The sequence below is a fragment of the Podarcis liolepis genome (assembly GCF_965112155.1).
Source record: "Podarcis liolepis genome assembly, chromosome: 12".
In the NCBI taxonomy this organism is placed as follows: Eukaryota; Metazoa; Chordata; class Lepidosauria; order Squamata; family Lacertidae; genus Podarcis; species Podarcis liolepis.
The window spans coordinates 10502795-10526420 of NC_139563.1; the positions used below are offsets into that span (position 1 = coordinate 10502795).

The 23626-nt window shown below is 42.4% G+C and overlaps 1 protein-coding gene and 1 long non-coding RNA gene across 3 annotated transcripts in view; one reads left to right on the forward strand and one right to left on the reverse strand.

Moving 5' to 3' along the window:
* Nucleotides 1-17: 17 nt before the first annotated feature.
* Nucleotides 18-6959, forward strand: LOC310689562. The gene is made up of 2 exons (XR_014517495.1): nucleotides 18-150; nucleotides 1684-6959. It is a non-coding gene; the product is annotated as an uncharacterized lncRNA (long non-coding RNA).
* Nucleotides 6960-14623: 7664 nt separating this feature from the next.
* Nucleotides 14624-23626, reverse strand: part of ACVR2B (activin A receptor type 2B) — a 125706-nt gene continuing 116703 nt past the window's right edge. For both annotated transcript variants that reach the window (XM_083467053.1, XM_083467052.1), the window contains exons 8-11: nucleotides 22472-22586; nucleotides 20749-20887; nucleotides 17783-17913; nucleotides 14624-15486 (exon numbers count right to left, since the gene is read on the reverse strand). In XM_083467053.1, the coding sequence (XP_083323179.1) occupies nucleotides 15292-15486; nucleotides 17783-17913; nucleotides 20749-20887; nucleotides 22472-22586 (580 nt within the window). In that variant the 3' untranslated portion in view covers nucleotides 14624-15291. The remainder of the gene's footprint in view (nucleotides 15487-17782; nucleotides 17914-20748; nucleotides 20888-22471; nucleotides 22587-23626) is intronic.

Genomic DNA, 23626 nt, shown 5'->3' on the forward strand with positions numbered 1-23626 from the left:
AAGGAAACACCTGGAGTAATATTGTGTCCTCGTTTTGGGTGCCACATTTTAAGAAGGGCGTTGACAGGCTGGAAGGTGTGCAGAGGAGGGCGACCAAGATGGTCAAGGGTCTGGAAACCAAGCCTGATGAGGAACGGTTGAAGGAGCTGGGTAGGTTGAGCCTGGAAAAGAAGAGGATGAGGAGAGATAGGATTGTTGTTGTTTAGTCGTGTCCGACTCTTTGTGACCCCATGGACCAGAGCACGCCAGGCACTCCTGTCTTCCACTGCCTCCCGCAGTTTGGTCAGACTCATGCTGGTAGCTTCGAGAACACTAGCCAACCATCTCGCTCTCTGTCGTTCCCTTCTCCTTGTGCCCTCCATCTTTCCCAACATCAGGGTCTTTTCCAGGGAGTCTTCTCTTCTCATGAGGTGGCCAAAGCATTGGAGCCTCAGCTTCACGATCTGTCCTTCCAGTGAGCACTCAGGGCTGATTTCCTTCAGAATGGAGAGGTTTGACCTTCTTGCAGTCCATGGGACTCTCAAGAGTCTCCTCCAGCACCATAATTCAAAAGCATCAGTTCTTTGGCGATCAGCCTTCTTTATGGTCCAGCTCTCACTTCCATACATCACTACTGGGAAAAGCATAGCTTTTACTATACGGACCTTTGTTGGCAAGGTGATGTCTCTGATTTTTAAGATGCTGTCTAGGTTTGTCATTGCTTTTCTCCCAAGAAGAGAGATATGATAGCCATCTTCAAATATCTTAAGGGCATAGAAGAGGGAGCATGCTTGTTTTCTCTTGCTCTGGAAGGTAGGACTTGAACCCATGGCTTCAAGTTACAAGGAAGGAGATTCCGGCCTAAACATCAGGAAGAACTTTCTGATGGTAAGAGCCAGTTGACAGTTGCACGGTCTCCGTCAGAAGATGGGGAACTTCTTCCTTCCTTGGAGGTTTTGAAGCAGAGGTTGGATGGTCTTCCATCAGGGATGCTTTAGTTGTTCCAGAATTGCAGAGGGGTAGACGGCCCTTGTGGTCCCTTCGAAATCTACAGTTATTCGATTATAAAGTACAACAATTCCGCATTCCGTTGTTTTATGTTGGGAAATGTTTTTTTTAACTACATATTTATGGATAGAACTGTTTTATTTGCTTTACAGGTACATATTTTATTGCTTGTAGCCGACCTTGGAACTTTGCAGTGAAGGGGGACTAATGAGCCTAATAAAATTCAAACTGTTTCATATGTAAACGCAGTTCCAACTCCCATACAGATACATGCTGGGATAAATAGGGCTGCTTTGCGGGAGGCTGTTTTGAGGTGGGAGGGGGGCTTTATTCCATCAAAATCCCATTTTTCTTTTAAAAGAATAAAATAAAAATTATAGAATTTTCCCCTCAGCTGCCATGTCTGTTTGTGACATCACTGACAGTCCTTACATAGCCAGGGATGGGAAAACATCTGCCCAACCCTACTAGGCCTCACATTTTTTTTGGGGGGGGGCACTTGTTAATAAAGAAATGATTACTGAGGAGTCCCCTCACAGCCTTCCCCTGCATTTGCTAAATAACTACATCCCTTATTTGTGCTGTTGGGATAAATTTATATAACATTCCAATGAACTTACAGAAGAATATATCTGATATACAGAATATCAACAATCCAGCACAGATAATTATACCCATGGTGTTTTGTTTTTCCAGAATCTGCTAAAACAGAAGGGAGAGGTCAGCCGTTACCAGCAAGTAAGGAAATATTCATTCGAGAAGCTTCTCCCGAAATGGAAGGCACACAAGACTCTGTAATTCTCTTCTTTGGGAGGTGGCTGTCGTGTGGGTGGCCTTAGGAAGCTGAATGCGAAGAAGGCAGGTACCAGCCCTTTGGATTGCAGCAAGGACAACCTAGGAGCATCTCTCACCTGCTGTGCTTGTACCTCCTCACTCTCCCAATCGCTACCTCTGCACCAAGCCAAGAACAAAGACCAACATCTCTTCCTTTGAGCCCCATGTTGGGCAAAAGATTCCTGCAGGGGGTTGGACTCTAAGACCCTCGTGGTCCTTTCTAACTCTACAGTTCTATGATTCTGTGATCTAAGGGCATTGCTTTCAAGTGAACACATCATTCTGAGTGCCTGAAACACATTTAAAAGGCATTCAAAGGTTTTTATAAAAATAATCTTTATAAATAATAATAATAATTTATTAGTTTTCCAATTGAAATTGTCATATGATCTCAACAATCAAGCAGAAACCACCTAAAATGGCATGAGATATAAAGTCTTCCTGTTCCTGAGAGATTTGAAGCTGTTAAAAGGGACCAAATGGGGAAATCCTTTCAATTCCTAAGAGGCAGTGAGTTGAGGGAGGCCAGGGCCACATCCACACCATTTGTTTAAAGTGCTGTGAAGCACTTTAAACACTCATGGCTTCTTACCCCAAAGAATTCTGGGAGCTATAGTTTGAAAAGGGCACCCAGACTTGTTAGGAGACCCCTCTGTTCCCCTCCCAGAGCTACAACTTCCTGAGTGGTTTAACCACCCATCCTTCTTTCCAGGGAATTCTGGGAATTGTAGCTCTGGGAGGGGAACAGGAGGGTCTCCTAACAACTCTCAGTCTCCTTAACCACCTACAGTTCCCAGAATCCATGGGGGGAAGCCATGCCTGTTTAAAGCATCACAGCACTTCCAATGAACGGTGCAAATGTGGCCTAATGTTTCCTCCCCTCATTTTTGTCAAACTGCTTGTCTTGCTCCTGCATTATGGTATATAAGCTTCCATGAACCACAGCTCGTTTCATCAGATTGATGATGTGATCTCCTGAAACTCACAGCCACAGTGGGGTATGCAGAGGAGAAGAACAGACTCCATCACTTGCAATCCAGCAGGTGTCCGCCTGCAGTCTCCCTTCAAAGCTCCTTCCCTCAGTTATGGCCACGGCCTTGTCCATTGCTCACTGTCAGTATTTCACATTCATTTCTCCGATGCAAATAGGGACATCCTGCGGTTCTCTTCATGACTTTCATGGCTGGTCTTGTGGAAAAGCTTGCCGACTCTGGACATCCCTGAAAGGCAAAGGCAAACAAATGAGTGGGATGGCCACCATCTGACAGCGTCCACCCAGACACCTCCACTGGTTTCTGCCTGCCTAGGGCATCCACTGACATCATTTAAATGCAAATGCAAACTCCACCAGCTTCCGCCTAGGGACATTCACCCGCTGCCGTTAGGCAGCTTCCTTCCTCTGTTTGGATGCCTGTTACCTAACAAGGCTTCCAAACCAGTTTGCATCCATTTCAGCCAGCGTAGCCTTGCAACATCCACTAGCCTGAATGCAAACTCTTCCGGCAACCATCCACCACCTGCAGCCTCACCAGGTCCATTGCTAGACGACTGCCTGCTTCAGAGCTGAATATCAGCTGCCTTCAAGTAGAAATCCCACTAGCAAGTAAACTTTGAACTTGCCTTCTCCTTGCTCCACAGCATTTCAGCGCTGGGTGATTGCCTCCTTCCGCCTGCCAGCTTGCTGCCATGGGGCAGGAGACCACTAGAGCTGAGTGCCACCGCTGCTGCCTATTTCTCTCTGGGGAGGGCAGCTGCCTTGGCTTTTTCATTGGCCAACATTTATACCCACTCAATTGCCTTTTGTGTGTGTGTGACATCACAGTCAATAATGGTAGCAGCTGGGGAAGCATCACCATCACCCCCTCAGCCCTCACAATGGTGGGTGTAGCTCAACAACAATTGGCTTCTTGGTCTATTATCAAGGAGATATATAGCCAAAATCAGGTGGAGAAGGAAGAGCAACTGAAGAGGGAACACCATTCACAGTACACGGGACAGGAAGCCATGGTCTTGGGAGCAGCTGGGCTGGCGCCACCCCTGACCTCTAATATTAGTGCCACTCTCAAGTCTCCGAGGTGTTCCTTCCACCAGCCTTGTTTTTAGATGTGCAAGGTTTCTCTGGTCGCTGAGGACAGCCAAGTCCAGTTCATCCACATCCTGCAGAAATGCACTTGTGTCCAGCTTTCCATGCGAGACCTTTAAATTACTTGAGACTCCAGAAGCCGCTTCAGTTTCTTCCCAGTAACATGGACCTTCTCGTGAGCTTCAACATAATCTCCTCCACCAGATTTGATGAGCAAGTGAGTGGAAATCTCCTACAGTGTTGGCTTGTGGCTACCATTCCAGAAGCTCTTTCTCCAGTTGCATTAATTCTCTTTGGCTCCTGAATTGCGTGAGGACCAGCATTTCTTTATCCCAGCTTTTTTCTCCAAGGAGCTTGAGCTGGTATACTTTGCAGCAAAAACAATGAACACAGCTATCTTGCCTACCTGAGAAGAGACTAAAGGAGCACGCTTCTGGATGTTGTTGCTTATGGTAAAGTTTAAGAATGTATGAATAGCAGTTTGCAGACAGTGATCCAGGGGATCCTGGGAGACATCACACATTGCCTGAGAGATTAGGATAGTACATGCAATTGAAAGGCACTTTGTTTTCTGGATCTGCCACCTCTACGGTGGCTTGTTGGTGAATTGGAGGCACTGCTGGTGTCCTCTCACCCTTGTTCCTGATGCAGAACTTCACTCATCTCTTCTTCCCTGACAGAGGAAGTGCCATTTTGTGGTTTGCCTCAGATGCCAAAGTGTCTTGAGCTGACCCTGCCAGCAGCCATAAGGCCGAACCAGTCTGGCAAGTGCTCTGTGTTAGCAGTATGTGTACTCTGTATAACATTTAAGAATTGTAGAGCCTTTTTGGCAGAAGAAGCAGGTTCAAATGCTTTGAATAAATAAAACCAGTGCTTTTTTCCTGGGGGAATGCAGGGGTACGCATACCCCTAAACATGTTTTGAATCTTAGTTTGGCCTCATTGAAGGGCAGTATTTCAATATGAGTTGGAAAATAAGAGTACCCCTAAACATTTTTAATGAAAAAAGCACTGAATAAAATAACCCTCTGCAGCACAAAGGGGTTCCAAGGCAGATGCTCTGTGACTTCTCTTTAGGAAGGTCAATCTGCAAAGTTCTTTAAATTCCTTCATCAGACTGAATGGGGATGAGGGGAAAGCTGGCATAGTGTGAAAGTCACAAAGTCTGCAGTTGTAATAGTTTAAAGCAGAGTCCTGGAGGAGACTTGCAAGCTAATGAATTATTTATTATTCATTGAATTTATATAACGCCCTATACCGGGAGGTCTCAGGGCAGTTCACAGAATAAAATAAAAATATAAAACCACAAAATACCTAATCAAAATAAAAAACACCAACCCGATAACCACCCAGGTTATTGTCAGGCTGCAACCCTAATCCTAGTTACTTGGGAATAAGCTCCATAGAATTCAATGTGGCTTACTTCTGAGGAGCCATGGTCAGCAAATAGCCATGGCACATGCCCTGATCGGGGGGAAATAGGGAAGTTATCCCTACAAATCACCAGCACAAAACATTTGTAATTTATTCTTTATTTTAATATACAAAAAAAGATAAATTTGAAATAGTTCTTTCTAGGTTTTTTTCATCCTATTTGTTGGAGCGGAGCTGCTTCACACAGGGCAAAAATACTACATTCATACTGGTTTATTCGGGCACCCTGAACTTAACTGAAGCAGCAATACCCAAACTTGGCAGATCTAATTTCAAACATGAGACTCGTTTCTAAAATACCACAGTAAAAAGGAACAAAGATCCATTGCAAATTTATGAATTATGATACAATGTTTCAAAACATTTCCATTTCATAACTGCATACAGCGGATGTCTTCTTTAGGCCATCTTACATATGTATATCTATATTTATTTATATATATAATATATATAAAAAATCAGCACAATCCAAAAGGGGTTACAGCAATGAGCTCAACTCTCTGTATACTTTTTTGTGTGTGGATACTTTAATATAAATTTTGTTAAGTCAGTAGTACAAGCTATCTCTGGTCTACTTTTTTTTAATTTTAAGCTACAAGAGTGAAATAACCTACAACATTTACGTTTCACGTATCTTGGTATACAAACAGTACATTGGAATTTGAGCCAGGACCAATAGTCATTTCAATTATTTCACCATCTGGTAGAGCTTTCTGCATTTATCAATTTCCTAAACTAGTTACTTAATTCTCATTTCTGAAGTTTGCCAAGAATTCAAATTGGAAATCTTGTGGGAACAGGTTACTGCAAACTCCTCTGTAGGCCTTCTATGTACAAGTTAAGTAACACAGCTTAATAAGACATAACTATTCATCATAAAACTGATACACACATCTCACTATGCTAGACTAGTTTTAGGACTTTATTTCCTTGAATAAAGCATACCATTTAGAAGTAGTTGGTAAAAGGAACAATGGTTTTAAAAAAAGACAAAGAGTGTACTTCATTTTTTTGTGCCCCCTCCCTTCCGAATTTTGTTCTATCCTGTGACATTTACTATAAGCATCTAATGGTATAAACAATGCAGAAAGCTCTTTCCACAAGAACTGACAAACTGTACTTAAGTCAACTTTACAGTAGGAAATTCACCAAACTTAAGGACAAAATGTGACAAGTATTCACAGGTGAAAGACTGTAGGCTTCAGTTCTGATATTCAAATGGTGGTAGATTGGCAAGAGGAATGCCCTGGCTTTGTGCAAATGTAGGGGCATAGAACTGGAGACCGAGAAGCATGTTTTAAAACCACCTTTTTGCAGTATCAGCAAGTATCACTATATGACAAAACTTTTAACTTCATAGGAAGTTTTGGAGGGGACAGGTAGTTGAGTCTCCCCTCCCCCTGTAACCACTAAAAGCTTCACAAATGTTTGACACTGATAATTTCGCGTTGGCGGAGGCAAAAAAAAAATTATCTCCAACCTGCCGCGAATTTCATTTTTGATAGGAAGGTCTCTCTTATATTGGTAAAACAGCATGTGTCTCAATGACCAGGAATAAAAATTGTAAGACTGAACAGATTATTATTATTTTAAAAACCCTAAACCATTTCCCCTCCCCCCCCCCACCGCTCCCAAAAAACCAAGATCAGTGAAAATAATGCTATAGATTTCCATTCCAGAGAAAATTGTAGTGCTGTTATTTGGAGAAGATCAGTCTTTACTAAAGGGCTCCATATGGATCGCCCCATGCTCTGTCCAAGTTGTACCCCTTTGGAACTTCATGTGCAGGGTCATGATAACCGGTGGCACCTATCCGCCATGCCAGATGTTCCAAGTAACTTTGACCAGATAACCAGGAAATATCTCCCAATAAAACACTGAACACAGTAGAAATCAAGGAAAGGAAGCACTTGTTCATAACGCCCTCTTGCTGTACATACATCCAACACAATTAGAGCTTGACACACACAAAAAAAGCCCTTTTGGTTTAACTGGGAGTGGGGAAAGGAACCACAAGCTTCAAAAATGAAATGTAAGCTGCAATCCGTAGGGATACATTTTTTCCTTTCTGCATATAAATTATATAAAATATATAACTTATATAACACTTGTATGTAGCATGGTTCCTTGTCTGCATATGTTACAATCTTGCAGTACAAAGAAGATTCCAGAAAGCAACACTGTTATAATGTGAAGTTTGAGGTAACTGGTTCTTGAAATACCTGGATCACAGATTGCATCCAGAAACAACAATTGGATAATGAAAAGCAGTTTCTCTTCCCCCCTCCCTGTAACATCCTGATGGCGGGGGGAGGAATTAAAAAAGAACTTACAGCAGTTGCTTTGCATGAAAATAAATGAAGGCACAAAGAAAGAGCTTTAGACTTCGGAAATGAAGAGCTAAAAATAATGTTTCCACAGTTGTGTCCTAATATAAAAGGAAGAACTCTGTCCAAAATCAGTTTTTTTAATTAAAAAGGGGAGGGGGAGTGTAAGAAACAGAACATACTGACCAAGTTTTTAGACAATGAATTGGAAACTTTTTATGTGTGTAAATGACAGATCAATGGATCCTAAATTTGACTACCAAGTGAAGGGCCTATTCATTGTTAAAGTCTGGCAGCAGCCTGAGCACCCAGAAGTACGTAGAAGGAGGCTTCTGAAAACACATTCACAATTTGCATTTTAGAACATGACACTGTGGTTTAAGCACTTTGCTGAGCTGCAATAGGAAGTTCAGCACCAAGAAGACTGACTGCAAGGGGTAAGCTGTCAGTCATAAAAATGGCACATGAAACTCATATTTCATCATGGTAATAGGCGACAGGAAAACCTTGTGTCGCCCCCTCCCTGCTGCTTTCCAAGTCAGCCAACAATCTTGTCGAGTTACAGCTCGGCATCCAAAGAAAAATCAGTCTCACACCATGATAGGTTCAATATGCCCCAGTTCAAGTTGTTCCACAATTAACTGGGCTGCCACTGCAAGCTTCTGTCTAGGCAAAGGCCACTGATCCACCCATACTCGACACAATCTGATGGAAAAGGATCATGTGAATGACCTTTCTGTGTGTGGGCTCTTTGCTAGCCAGATACTAGATTAGCTTCCAAGCTGCTCTGGGCCCTCAAAGTAACCGAAGATTTTGAGCAAGGATATCACTTTCACCCTGAAATTCCAAGCTTAAATAGAAGATGCTTGATTCAACAACTTCAGGTATCCAGAGTCATGAAACCAGCATCCTTGGAGTGAAAAACTGAGGGATATTCTATCTCAGCCATGTTGTCTAAGTAATCAATCTTTTGATGAAGAATTTAGAAGCACCTGGTGTGCACACACACTCTCTCTCCCCTCAACAATTCCTCCCTTCTCTTTTTAGGGTTAACCGCTGTGTGTAGCATGTCAATTAAGGCTGGCCAAGGTTAGCTTTAAACTGGGTTTGCCAATAATCTTTAAACCTCAGTTGCAAATTCTGTTTTCAAGCTAACCATTGTTAGCGTTAACAAAACACTATACTATACTGAAAAGGGAAGGAACAATGGAATTTGTGGAGGAAATAAGTAGCGGGAGCACATGTGCCTGTAGGGTGCCCTTGATCTCATACCCATGGTTACTAGTTTGTGAAGTGTTGACTTTGCATTGGGATGCTGAGGAAGCAAAAGGCATTTTAGCTCTTTTGAAACTCTTGTTAGTTAACCACCTCTTTACTATGGGAAACTTGGCAATGCCCCATTACTACTGTCAAAAAATGAAACAGAAAGCTCCTTTACATTGCCCATTGCTTTAGGTACGGAAAGCAAAAGGCTAACTTTTATACCCCGGAGAAATTTGATTTGCAAATATTAATCAGTGCATTTCAGCAAGATGGGAAGAACTACCAAGAGCCCATTGCCAAAGAAATGCTGACAGAACATCTCTTTACAGATCATATTGTCAATGCGGTACATATAGTCACTATAAACAGAACTGCTGGCATGTTATGGAGCAGAAATCTGATTTACTGTGGTTTTCATAAATGCTTAATAGATAAGGCCACACAAATTATCACAAAATGCATCAAAATGTGTGTTTTCCATAAGGAATTTGTATGAAGGCTACAGAAATATTTTTGTTGTTGTAGTGGTGGTAGAATCTTAAGGAGGCCATGAAAAAAAACAGTCAAAAGTGTGGGGTTTTGTTTGTTTTCACAAAAGGGATTATATACAAGAGGAATACATAGTGAAGTCTACAAAGTAAGTTGGCAATTCATGAATTCAGGCCACCTTTTCTCTAGCTAGTTTTAAATCTGGCTTCTTTTTTGCTGTGGCTGCACAGGATTCCTGTTTTCCATTTTCCTTGCAGAAACATTTGGCAATACTCGCTGTTAGTCATACTCAAGAGCACACTACTGAAACAGACTTAAGTCCATTAATTTCATTGAGTCTACACTGATTAATGTTGAATGTCATCCATTATGTTTTACAAAATAATTTGTGGTACGAAATATTTTTTTCAGACACAGTGTAGTTTTCATTCTTCAGGTGTGTATGTGTGTATTCAAAGGTCACTTCCCCTCTATACAGTATAAACATTTAAAAATAGCATATTAAGATAATCAAGAAGCAAAACTCATAGTGCTGTACGTTTGTTTCTTAACTCTAAAAACATTAGTAGGACAATACTGCAACAGCATTATGATCGTGCTTTTATATTGCATGAACACCCTTTAGAAAATTTGGATTTCTCACCTTTATTAAAAGCCCACAGCACCTACTGTAGCATATTACAATTGCTACCACAGGCAGAAAAATCAACAAGTGTTCTGCTATTCTAAACCAGAAAGAAGTACTGTACTTGTTTTGCTTTATAGCTGCCACTTTTGAAAAAAGACATCACTTTCATATTAACAAATTTCAAAAGGGAACAAAGAAAACACTGTTTTAATATTCTTAAATAAGCATAAACAAGTACTTATCAAGGAGTGACATTTAGAAGCCCAGCATAATAGCCATGTTTTAAAATATAAGCACAGTTATGATTACTTTAATGCACTGTGGGCTGACAATACAGTGCTAATGCTGCAAAGATCTAGATTAGGGGTGAAAACAATCTTGCACAGGAGATTTTGATATTGGTTACTGAAGAATGAAGGCTGCACCATAATTAATTTAACCCCTGTAGGATTTCTCTCTGTGTGAAGTGGGAAGATTTAGGAAGCTGAATAAGATCCAGTCTGCAATCCTATTCCCACTTACCAGGGAGTAAGCCCCAATGAACTCAAATGAACTTATTTCTTAGTAACAATTGCACTGCAAGAATAGTCAATATTTCAGGAACCAAGTAGTTTAGGATGTCCAAAAAGGGTTGATTTAATGTTGGCAGCAGGTTTGGACTTAAAATCGTATTGGGGAAGAATTTACTCTCATGTACCAGTGGTGAACTACTTTATTGCTATACCAAGAAGCAGCTTTAAATCAGGTGTACTGAACCAGCTGAGGGACAGGAAGACTTAAAAGATACTACTGGGGATTCTGTGAACTCTTTCATAGCAAAAGAAAGCTTTGATCAAACCAACTGAGAAAGCTGCGTCATATTGATGCTAAAATATTTAGTATCAGTTCATTAAACACATCTATCAGACACAAACGATGTCATATTGCCAGCGAGGTAGCTGATGTGCTAGGAACGAAGGACACAAGACAGGATGTTTGCGAGCAACAGGCATGTTTATAGCTGACCACCAAGTTTTGCTTAACCAGCCAGTGACAAAATGATCTGTAAGGAGCTTCAAGCAGAGAGATGCCATCAACAGGTATGAAACAGTTAATTTTGGTAAAAAAAATAATATATTTGTGCGTCCTGCAGTAAAACAAGTTTAATGCAACTGAGAGTGGGAGGTGTGGACATCCTTCTCCCTTCTCATAAAGGGAAGGTTGAAGTTGTGGTCTAGTAGGCTATAAAACTCATATGGCACTTTCAATAAATACTTTAAAGCTTCTTAAAGAAACCAGAAGGTTATGTGTTTGCTTCTAAAGAAGAGAAAAGCAACTGCTGTAAACCAAGCCTGTTTTAGCCATCACATAAATAACGCTGCGAGAAAATAAAAAAGGAAATCCAAAGCAGCAGAGTTGTTACAATAATTAAAAGACAGCACATCTCTTTCTCCACCACCATTAACAACCTGGATCATTAAATCTCACATTTAAGAAGATATATAGGTTCGAGGTGTATTTAAGCTTAATTGTTGTTATTTCACTTCATCCTCTCCGAAGCTTCTGCAGTTCCTCTTTACAACATCAATCACAAAGATAAAGTTACTTTGGGTCTTTTACACAAATTGTTATGTTGTCCCAGTTTGATCCTGTTTTACACGCGACCAAATTCAGCCCAACCAGTTCAAAGTTGGGACTTTCCGAGTGCTTAGCTCCCACCCTGCCTTCTTGGGGATAGCAAAAGGAAGGGGTTGTTAAAACACTACACAAGCCTCAATGCCTGGTGGGTCACACAAAATGTGCAGGCCTCTTCTCATTTTGCTCCACAAAGGACAGCCAACTTAACACTCTGCGTTCCGAAATTACAGAGCGAATCCCAAGTCAGGTTTGTGAATCAAATAAGTGTAGTTAAATTCAATATAAAAACATAGTGGAAAAAGAGTAAATGGGGAAAGGCTTTGCCTTAAAAAGCTACACGTGCCTTAACTTCTTGTAGTATTTCAGCCAATAAAACGATTCTCGTGTTTTAACCATTAGTATTCAGATTTAGGCTCAAACATGACAGCCTTTAAGAATTATGGGCGGGGGCAACCTAAACATCAAGGAAGGTGTTATCATTTGTCACGTACAGCCATCTCTAAAAATTAAACAGGTGCACACTCCTCAACTCTGAATACATTCGATCCTTAAAAGTAAATCACACTGGTTTCAGTGGAGTTTACTTCCAAGTAAGTAAAATTTAGAATTGGTGTGAAAGATGCATGTTTAAGCACTGTCGAGTCTAAAACTGGTTTGGATGTTCAAAAGATGCAGGGGGAAGAGGGAGAGGGAGTGACTGCTGCTGATTCTCACTCTTCGTACCTCGGTTGTTCCCCCAAGGCAAGGGGTGCAATGCCAAACCCCAAGCAATGGAAACACACACCCCCCCCCCCACTTTGAATTGCACCTGGAAACATAGAGACACTTGCTCTTTCCTAGGCAATATCAAAAACAACTCTGTACTGTTTTTATGGGAGACAGGGAAGAGCAATCAGTTGCAGGACATCTGCCTCATCAAATCCATCCAGCAGTAAGCCTGCGATTTTATTTTATTTTTTGGAACAGTCTAACTGCAGGTAGTGAAACTGCCTTGGCAGAAATGGGCTGGGAATTAAGAGGCCCCAAGAACATATTCAAAGGTAATTTTTTATACTATTATCGTCCTGTGGCAGGTAGTGAGTGTAAACAAAACAACTTTCTTTTGCGGATTGATGTTGCAGCCAGAGGAAAAAGTTAAAATTTCATGAGAACAAAACGAAAAGATGCACTGATCTTTCACGAAAACAGCTTGTGCTCCCCACTGCCCTCCAAAAAGTAAGAGAATGGAAACAGCCTTTGCAAAGAACAGTGAATAATGCCCAGAAACCTTTTTTATAGGCAGTTATTCTAAAACCGTTTACACTTATTTACAATGGTGCTTTATAAAAACAAAACAAAAAAACAAAAAAAAATGGTAGCACTTCCTAAAATATTTTGGAACTTTTTTTAAACTTTTTTTTTCTTTTTTTAAAACTCCCTTGTCATAAAAGCCAACTTACATTAAAATATACATACTACAAGACAACACAACTAACAAAATATATAATAAAACTCATACAAGTAGAAAATTCTGAGGTATTTCTGGTTTGAGGTGATCTGTGGTCGTGAAGTTTTTTCAAAACTTTTTTTTTTTTCAGTTTTAAACCTCGGAAGCCACGTAATGCGTATGTGTGTTCTAATTTTTTCTTTTCTTTTAAAAAATCATTGCATGGTTTGCAAGTTAAAAAAATATTTAAATGTTGAATCAGCAGCATTAGGAACATTCACTGATTAGAGCGAGTTTATGGCATAAATAGACTCAACCGTATTGAAAATACGCACCACTGTTAAGATGAAAGAGTTGGGTGACAGAGTTCAGAGAACGAAGAATCAAGACGAACCAACTTGGAGGTTTGTCAACAGACGGCGAACCTTGGCCTGGGTGTGACAGGCCCCAATGGGACAATGGAACTTACTTCCGAGCAAAGTATACCAATATGCTTAGGATCGGGGCCGAGAAAGTACAGATGAACACTAGGCTACAAAAGTGCAGCTGAGAACCCCCATTTCAAAGTGGTTTAAGTGTCATGGCTTCCATTAAAGAAGTCTGGGCAATGTAAGCGTTGGGAGGCATTAATGCTTAAAATAAAAAATAGAAGCCCCCCGAACCACACACCCAATTTCATTGGAGATACCAAAAGAAGCTGAAAAGATCTGGAATGGGTTTAAATCTGTCACACAGATGGGCTGCAATATAAGAGTAAACAACATGGTTATCTCCACATATCCCATCCACATCGGCCAACCCACTGAATAAAGCACATTTCCTGGGAAATGTGGATGCATCGGGATATAACGACTGAAATCCAGAACCTTTAAGAATTTCACTAGTTTCTCAAGCACATTTACTTGGAAGTAAGGCCTATTGCTCAGTGGGGTTTCTAAGGAAATCGGTTTCCGATCACAGCATCACACGCTAAGAACCTGTTGCAGGCATTAACCGTCTTCTTTTTGAGCTTACATGTTTTGTTTTCCCTCGTATTTTTATTTGAAAACGGACTTTTAGAAACTCCAAACGTTGCTCCAATCGGACGCCGCGTGGGAAATTTGCCCAAAACGCAGCAATTCAGCCCCAAGACCGCATTCTCTGAACTTTTTTTTAAAAGATATAGGGGTTTTCTTTTTCCTTTATGTGAATACCACTGAAGCCTGAGGTAACGAAAGGACCTCATTCCGCCGGCGATTCGCTGTGACCCAACTTTCTCCGTGCTCCGCAGCAGTTTTAATACTCTTGCCTCAAAACTTGCCCCTTCCTCTCATGAACTGTTTACCTGAGAAGTAGCTGCCTAAGCAGGTGTTTCTCCCGAATGCTGCCAGAGTTCAACGTCTTCTCTCCCAAGTCCCAATACTAAATTTTTCCCTTTCGATTCTATACCATCAAAGAGTGAGCGTTCTTCTTCTTGGCTTCTCTCCCAACTCCCCGCCTCCCCCCTCACCCCCACATTACGGCGACACCCGTTACACCCGTAAAAGACACGTCTGCTTTTGTTTTCTTTTTTTTCTTTTTTTTTTTAAGCTCGCTGTCAAAAATAGAAAAGGAACAACGGAAAAAAGAAAAGTCGCGGGGTGTGAGAGTCTTGTGATGAGGTGTGATCTTATGTAACAGTCTTTTTAAGCTCGCAGCATGTCCTTGCCGATGGGTAGGCTTTTGTTTGCTTGGTATCGCCGATGCCTTGCGTAGAAAAAACAGACCGGACAAAAGAGAAAACCCAGAAAACAGGATTATTATTATTATTTAAAAAAGGGAAATAAAAGTGAGTCCATTGAGGTCTTGAGGTACCTGCACCGTTATCTGCATTCATTAGTCGGCACCCGAATGCTTGCTGAGATGTCCTCGTTTTTCCTTCTCCCCCCCCCCTCGTTTTAATACAGTAGAGCAATGCGCTGGTAAAATTGATCCAGTCAAAATAATAATAATAAAAACATCAACGACAATAATAATAACAATAATAATAATAATAAAAAGTCAAGATTAAAATAGCAGCTGCATTTGTGTGTGTGTGTGTGTGTGTGTGTGTGTGTGTGTGTAAATGTATGTGTGTGTGTGTGTATGTTGGATTGTGGTTTAACTTCTTTCTTTTAAAAAAATCCAGTGAGTCTGGAAAGACCACAAAAAAATGAAAGAAAAAACAAAAAACCGTGAACCAGGCTTTAGATACTTGACTCTTTGGGCAACAAGTCCACGTTGGTGACAGAGGTCACAATGGAAACCAGGCAGTCCGAGGTAGGGCCGTTTACTGATTTGCGTATCTGAGAAATCCGCTCCTCTACGCAACCTGCCGAGAGGCGTGCCTCTGCGTCGTGGTCCCAGCATTCTTCTATCGTGACACAAAGCTGTGCCAAACCCTGAAGACAGAGGGTGAGAGGACAGGGGTGTTTAGGCTCATAGGACACCGAGGGTGGAGTTAGGAACAGCATTAAGCCTAGAATCCCACTTCCCTTCCCATCACTGCTGACCTCGCCTAGTCGCTACTAGGGGCTGCTGCCTCAAGCTGGGATAAAAACTGGCGCCGATTTCTTTGTGTTTATGAAAGGCGAACCATATCACATTTATATACAGTGGTACCTCAGGTTACAGACACTTCAGGTTACATACGCTTCAGGTTACAGACTCCGCTAACCCAGAAATAGTGCTTCAGGTTAAGAACTTTGCTTCAGAATGAGAACAGAAATCGTGCTCCGGTGGCGCAGCAGTAGTAGGAGGCCCCATTAGCTAAAGTGGTGCTTCAGGTTAAGAACAGTTTCAGGTTAAGAACGGACCTCCGGAACGAATTAAGTACTTAACCCGAGGTACCACTGTATTGCAATTTACTCATTTCGGAACATTGATCACCCACTTAACTATTGAAGGAAAACCTTTCAGTGGTGTGCAGTATGTAAAAGAACAATACAAAACTATCACGAGTCAAATTTGTGGAGTCCGGCTTCAATGATCGGATTCAGTGGTCAAGAAAAGCCAGAACGATTAAAGAGATGTCTAAAAACAGACAAGAGGAGCGTCCTACGCAGCAGAGAAAAAACAACAGACACAGGCTTAACTTCTTCAAGTGAGATCTAGGCCTTTATGTAGTGTTCTAAAGATACTATTTTTTCAACCAACACAAACAATCTACCAGTCTGGGGAATTTATTTCATTAGTTTAGCTCTCTTTTATTTTCCTTATGTCTAAATGAAAGTGTTCTAAGGCACTGCATCCGTATATTAATTGGACCAAAACCCAGAAATGGCTTATAAAACAACAGCAACAGCAGCAGCAGCAACAATATAAAGCAGGTTTCCTGGGTCTACACAAAATCAACCCCTCAGAAAAACTCGTCACTTAGGCCAAGACCCAAAGAACTTTCTATGTAGACAGAGGCTTGAGAATGCCTCTCCCTGACCCATACGACTGGACCTGGTTTTAAATCTCTGAATCCTCTGAATTTCTGTTTCATTCACTTTCATGGTGTTTCTTTCATATATGTGCTTTCCCCTGCTCTTATCTGTGTTTGTTTCTATATTACATTTTTTTAATGTTAGATGCTGTAAAGATGCTTTTAAACAGATAATAAAATACATAAAAGCTGAGGAGAGAGAGACAGACAGACAGAGGGAGTGAGGTGTTTGTGTACAGCCCTGCCACCCACATCACATTACATCACAATCTGCTTTTGAAAGTCCCCTCGGATTAGAACAAATAAATGAACGAAGAAAGCTGATGTAAAAAGAAAACACAGATCCAAATCTCTGCACAGTGCTTGGAACTAGTTCAAGGTTCCTCGAATTCAAGCCACATTATAATTTGAAATAGGTTTTCTTCTTCTAGAGAAACCAGGAGGACCTGCTAATCTCCCTTTCTCTTCTCCTTGCTCCTCTCACTGCACCCCTAAGGGCTACTCAGAACCACTACAAATTAAGGCAATGCTAATAGTAATACTGATACTAACACTAAAGGTATTACCTTTAGTACTTTTAATACTAAAGGTAAAGGACTCCTGGATGGTTAAGTCCGGTCAAAGGAGACTATGGGGTTGCGGCGCTCATCTCGCTTTCAGGCCAAGGGAGCTGGCGTTTGTCCACAGACAGCTTTCCGGGTCATGTGGCCAGCAGGACTAAACTGCTTCTGGCGCAACGGGACATCGTGACGGAAACCAGAGTGCACGGAAACGCCGTTTACCTTCCCGTCAGAGTGGTACCTATTCATCTACTTGCCCTGGCGTGCTTTCGATCTGCTAGGTTGGCAGTACTAATACTACCACTACTGGTAGTAATAATAAACCCCACCAAATTTTAATCTACAGTGGTACATCGGGTTAAGAACTTAATTCGTTCTGGAGGTCCGTTCTTAACCTGAAACTGTTCTTAACCTGAAGCACCACTTTAGCTAATGGGGCCTCCCGCTGCTGCGCCGCCGCCGTGTGATTTCTGTTCTCACCCTGAAGCAAAGTTCTTAACCCAAGGTACTATTTCTGGGTTAGCGGAGTCTGTAACCTGAAGCGTCTGTAACCCAAGGTACCACTGTAGGGGGTTTTGTCTTTTTTTAATGCTGCAAGTCAAAAACTTGTGATTGACTTGAATGGGGCTTCCTGCTCTACAGTGCGGTACTTTTGGAGCCTAGTTGCTAGAGAAAGGATTTAAACAGTATTAATGAGAAAGGACATACAGGGTGTTTAAGCCAGTGATCCTTGAATGCAGGGCGCATCTTCTTGTGAACCACCACTTCCTGTAAGTCCTCGAGTGATGGATGCTGACCGATTTCCTCTTCGAAAGGCAGCATATATTCATCTACCGGACCTGAGTTGGAATAGGAAGGAGAACATCATTATGTGGCAGAGCTCCTTGGAGGAGACAGAAAGCTCGAATTCAGGGTGACCTATGGCTGTGTACACATTACAAGCTTAAAACAGATAATAACAATAACAATAATAATTTATTATTTATACCCCACCCATCTGGCTGGGTTTCCCCAGCCACTCTGGGCGGCTTCCAATAAAACACTAAAATACAGTAACCTATTAAATATTAAAAGCTTCCCTAAACAGGGCTGCCTTCAGATGTCTTCTAAAAGTTTGGTAGTTATTTTTCTCTTTGACATCTGGTGGGAGGGCGTTCCACAGGGCGGGTGCCACTACCGAGAAGGCCCTCTGCCTGGTTCCCTGTAAGCTCACTTCTCGCAGTGAGGGAACCGCCAGAAGGCCCTCGGCACTGGACCTCAGTGTCCGGGCAGAACGATGGAGGTGGAGACGCTCTTTCAGGTATACTGGACTGAGGCCGTTTAGGGCTTTAAAGGTCAGCACCAACACTTTGAATTGTGCTTGGAAATGTACTGGGAGCCAGTGTAGGTCTTTCAGGACCGGTGTTATATGGTCTCGGCGGCAGCTCTCAGTCACCAGTCTGGCTGCCACATTCTGGATTAGTTGTAATTTCCGGGTCACCTTCAAAGGTAGCCCCAGGTAGAGCGCATTGCAGTAGTCCAAGCGGGAGATAATTAGAGCTGACTTGTTCACTTTTTCTCAGTTTGGATCAAAGCTGAGGGGTTTTTTTTGGGGGGGGGGGCGGAACCACATCGAGACATAATATTTCCTAAGAAGTAACAGGATAGATACAGGATGAATATGGATTGTGGCTAACAACATGGAAGTCAACTGGATGAAGAGCAAGCTGGAACATGTACACTGCCTAAGTCTCCACAGCAACACCAGAAAGTGGCAAAGATCACAGTTCACACATACATGCAGGTCCCACTATCAGAACTCTAGTTATCCAAGATTTGTTACCCAGATAATTATACCCAAACTTCAGTACATGAATGGGTGGCTCAGATCTCCAAACAGCCATTTAAGCTGGCTTGGTTTCCCCAAACCATAGTTTCAGTATCTACCATTTGTCTGGGCTTGGACAAGTAAATGCATTTAGCAGAAAACTAAAGCAAAAGTTTCCAATCTCATCTTTGTGACCGACCCACTGAAAGAGAGGAGGGAAGTGTCCTAGCCCAGGACCCACACAGGCTCATTCCCAAAGCACCATATCTCAATGCAGGCACTAGCCCAATGAGGTACCTTCCTTCCCTTGGTACAGAACTGTTCCCTTTATGTATTTAGATCCAGAGCTTATTTTTCAGTCATCTAGCACTCCAAGTGTCTTACAGTCAGTAATTAAGGCAAAGGTACAATACCACAAAAGACAATAAAACATATTGAAGGTTAAACCAACCGTTCAAAATAAATATGAAGAAAATAGGTCAATGAACTCAGAAGGCTCAAAAGGACCCAGTATGCCTGAACTAGCGCTTTCCAGCTGATTAAAGAAATATTGTTAATTAATCACGCAAATTTTAGGTGACTGACCAATTAATCTATTCGGTTTGCATGTGAGTAATTCTGGCTTGAGTAAATATAGTAGTATAGGACATAAAAATAGAGGGAGGAAGTATACCATCTGAACTGAAAGCCTAGAATTAAATAGATAAAGAGAAAACAGGCCATTCTCTAAAAACAACAATTACTTATAATCTCTGGCGGTCCTTAAATCAAGAAAGTTCCTAAATGTTGCGTAGGCAGGCACAGAGCCCACATGTGTGACTGCACAGCTAGCACAAAGAAAAATTACTTATTATTTCGAGTTTCTAGTGGTCGTTAAATTGACCTTTTGCAGCAGGCAGTACAAAGTTTGCAACCCTTTTGACTACTTCTACATTTCTGGCTCTCAAGAAGGGTGCAATATTGTAAAAGTTCTTGTGTAACCCCAGTACATAACTATATGGAGAAAATGTTATCTGCCATATTGTTGTGCATTCATATGGGAATTTTCTCCGTGATCTTAGGTGGTGGTATTATTATTATTATTATTATTATTATTATTTACTATTTCTTACTTCGCCAAACCTTTATTAGGCATTACAAGTATAAAGGTAAAGGGACCCCTGACCATTAGGTCCAGTCATGACCGACTCTGGGGTTGTGGCGCTCATCTCACTTTATTGGCCGAGGGAGCCGGCGTACAGCTTCCGGGTCATGTGGCCAGCATGACTAAGCTGCTTCTGGCGAACGAGAGCAGCGCACGGAAACGCCGTTTACCTTCCCGACGGAGCGGTTCCTATTTATCTACTTGCACTTTGACGTGCTTTCGAACTGCTAGGTTGGCAGGAGCAGGGACCGAGCAACAGGAGCTCACCCCGTCGTGGGGATTCAAACTGCCGACCTTCTGATCGGCAAGTCCTAGGCTCTGTGGTTTAACCCACGGCGGCACCCGCATCCCATCCATCCATATATAAAATTTTAAAATATATACAACTAAACAGCCACGTAAAATATATAACAACGAGGATTTTCATTGGGATTTCTTCCCACTCACCACTCTAAGAGATGCTATTGATGAAAACTCAGCCACCCTTGCAGTTACTTCTGGGTTAATGTCGGACAGATAGAATCTGAGATTTACTATTTCATAAAAGTTTATATACCACTTAATTGTTTGGGGGAAACCTTAAAAGCGGTGGGGTGACTAAGGGGGTCCCCACTCCGCTGGCAACATTCCAGTTGGGCAAAGGCGCTCCCAGAATTTCCTGGAAACCAGAGACAGTGGGGCTAACCCCAAAGCTGTATACACAGTAGAGATTGCGATACTCACCATCAGCTGCTTTGCACCTGGAGACCAACTCCCACAAGACTAGCCCCATGGCATACATGTCTATTCTGAGGAAGGCGTCTCTCTGGAAGTTTATTGCTCCCTCTAACACCTCGGGAGCCATGTATCTTCTTGTTCCCACCTGAGTCAGAAAGAGGAATAGGCCACTGAGACGAAAGGGTAGCAAATACAGAACCCCCATCCTTAAAACTGCGGGGATTGTTCTTCTTTCTTTAATTTAAACCATACTTTCCCATCTATGACACCTCCTGTTTTGCGGGACTCAAATTTCAGGAAATGGGGGGGGGGGATCACACAGGGTTGTTGAGCTTTTGGGAGGGGGGCGGGAATTGCTGTAAATCGCTCCCCTGCACGCGTCACAAAATCCGCCTCCCATCTGTCCCCTCGCCAGCAGAAGCTGCCAATCGCCCGCCCAACTCCCGCAGCGCCAGCCAATCAACACCACCCATTGACGCAGCAACCAATCACACACACAATAGCTGCTAACCGACGCAGCAGCAGCAACCAATCAAACGTCCTATTCACTACCCATGTATAAGACGACACCAGTTTTTTTGCATGATTTTTCAAGAAAAAAGTATAGTCATATACACGGAAAAGTACAGTAGTCATCATTTGCAGAAGGAGGTGGAGGAACAAGACTTTCTCACACCCTATGTAGGGCTTCCCTCTCCCTTCCAACTTGAGTCATGCATCTGGTCATAAAGCGTTCTCCATATTCAGCGCTGCAGGAAATTCGGGGGGGGGGTATCATGTGGGGGGGGGGTGTTTGTGGATGTATCAGTACAAAGCTGAATGGTGGGGCAGCGCTCTCTCCATCTGCACATCCCAAACAAAGAACTGTTGAATAGTTGAAGTGTACCCTGCAACATTGAATGTCAGCTTCTGGTTTGCGCAATTTGCTAGCTGTATTTGGACTGGGCTGATCGCTGGGACGAGCCACTGAGAGCTCTTAGCATCTGCAGCAGAATGAGGCGGAAGAGTAGACCGCGCTACACCAGCCAGTTTCGAATGTTTCGCCACATCAAAGAACGTGCCAGCAAAACAACAAACAAATACGTCACAGAGAAAGGTCCCAAGGTAACCCAGTCACTGTTGTGCCTAGTATTCGCCTTGCAGGGAGTTGGATTCTTAAATATATCATATAAACACACAAACACATCTTTTTTGTGATTGTATTCACTGCTACTGAGCGCTATCACCACTATTTCCTTTGCGGATCATGGCAGTCGTTTGGTGTTGGCACCCACGGCACTTTTGTCAAGATGTGAGAACTGGCACCTCTCTCTCTTTTGACCAAAAACCTCCCCCCCCCCATTCTACAGGTGAATAAATATTTTTTTAAAATAAAATAATTGGAAGCATTCAAAAAATGGAAGCGTCAGTGGTTGACTAAAGTGGCAAGAGGCCCATTCTCCCAATTCAGGACTTTGAAACCTGATTCTGCTGCAGACGTAGTCCAGGGACTCTGCTGGACAGCACAGGTGGATTCTGTGAACAATGATGTGATCGCATGGAAATGTAGTTTTCCCAACAGGCAAGCTATAGTAAAGGTGATGACTAAGTGTGCCCATTAATCTGACAATTACTACGTCTTGTCCCTAAAAATGGTATAATTTCTTGTCCCGAGGAAATGCTGCTGTATGCACTGAGAAGTGTTGCTAAGGGAGGTAAGCAGACACTTTTGCCAAGCCGCAGGCGTTACCTGTCCGTGGGTGTCTCCTGGAGGTTTCCCAGGTTCAAACCGTACAGCCAACCCAAAGTCTGCTAGCACGGCTGTCAAGTCATTCTTCAGCAATACGTTTTTGCTCTTGAAGTCCCTGCAAGGGGGGTGGGGAAAGAGGAGGGAATTAAGGTCACAGATACCATCGCTCTGAAATAGCCAGTTCCAGGTGAATATGCCTATGTGAGTTCTGCTACGGATGTAAGCATGAGAAGTGGGTTTGATCTTGTTTTTCATGAACGGAAAGACCAGCAAGTAAAATAAGGCCAACCTGGAGACCAGCTCGTCCTACACCACCACCGGGGGGCTGCCCAGTTGGTATAGGACACACACACCCCAACACGGCCTTTTCGGTGGTGGCTCCCCAGAGGTGGAATGCCCTGTCTCGGAGTTGCATCCGTCTTCATTATCAACCTTCAGGAGGAATTTGAAACCATTCCTGTTTATCCAAGGATTTGGCGACTGAATAATTATGTTCCAGGCAACCATAAGATTGTTGGATGCAAGAGTGTCTTTAATTGCTTTAAGACTAACTGTTTTTAGATATTTTTAATTGTAACTTTTAAAAAAAAAAATCAGTTTTGGAACGTTTGCTTTGTTTTTGTATTATATGTTACATCTGTTTGCCGCTCTGGGCTCTTTCAAGAGGAAAGGAGGGATGGAAATTCAATAAATAAGCAAAAACACAATAAGTTTCTAAAACCCATTGCTGTTTTTATGTCATCTAGACTTCTCAGCCAGGCCTTTTCTGTTAGGTTCTGGAACCGTAGCTGTTGCCCTGGCTCCCTCACTTTTTGTCCTTACCTACCCTGTAAGTTCAAAAGCCCTGGCTATTAAGTCATTCCTGAACTTTCTAACATTTTCAGCGTGGGTTAAGAAGAAAAAGGGATGTGGGTGAATATAATTAAATTACAGACCTTAGGCAGCAGATGGCAAGCCCATGTGTGTTTGGCATTATAATTCTCCTGCCATCAATTCAATTCACTGTGGTAACCCTGCCGTCGGACCGCGGGACAACAGCGGGGCCCAGCGACGTAATTAATGAGGGCAGAGACAATTGTTTTCTGAAATCTCCTGTCAGAATACGTTACGGAGAGAGACGCCGCAGCAGAGAGAGGAGGAGAGTTCAGTGAGTTC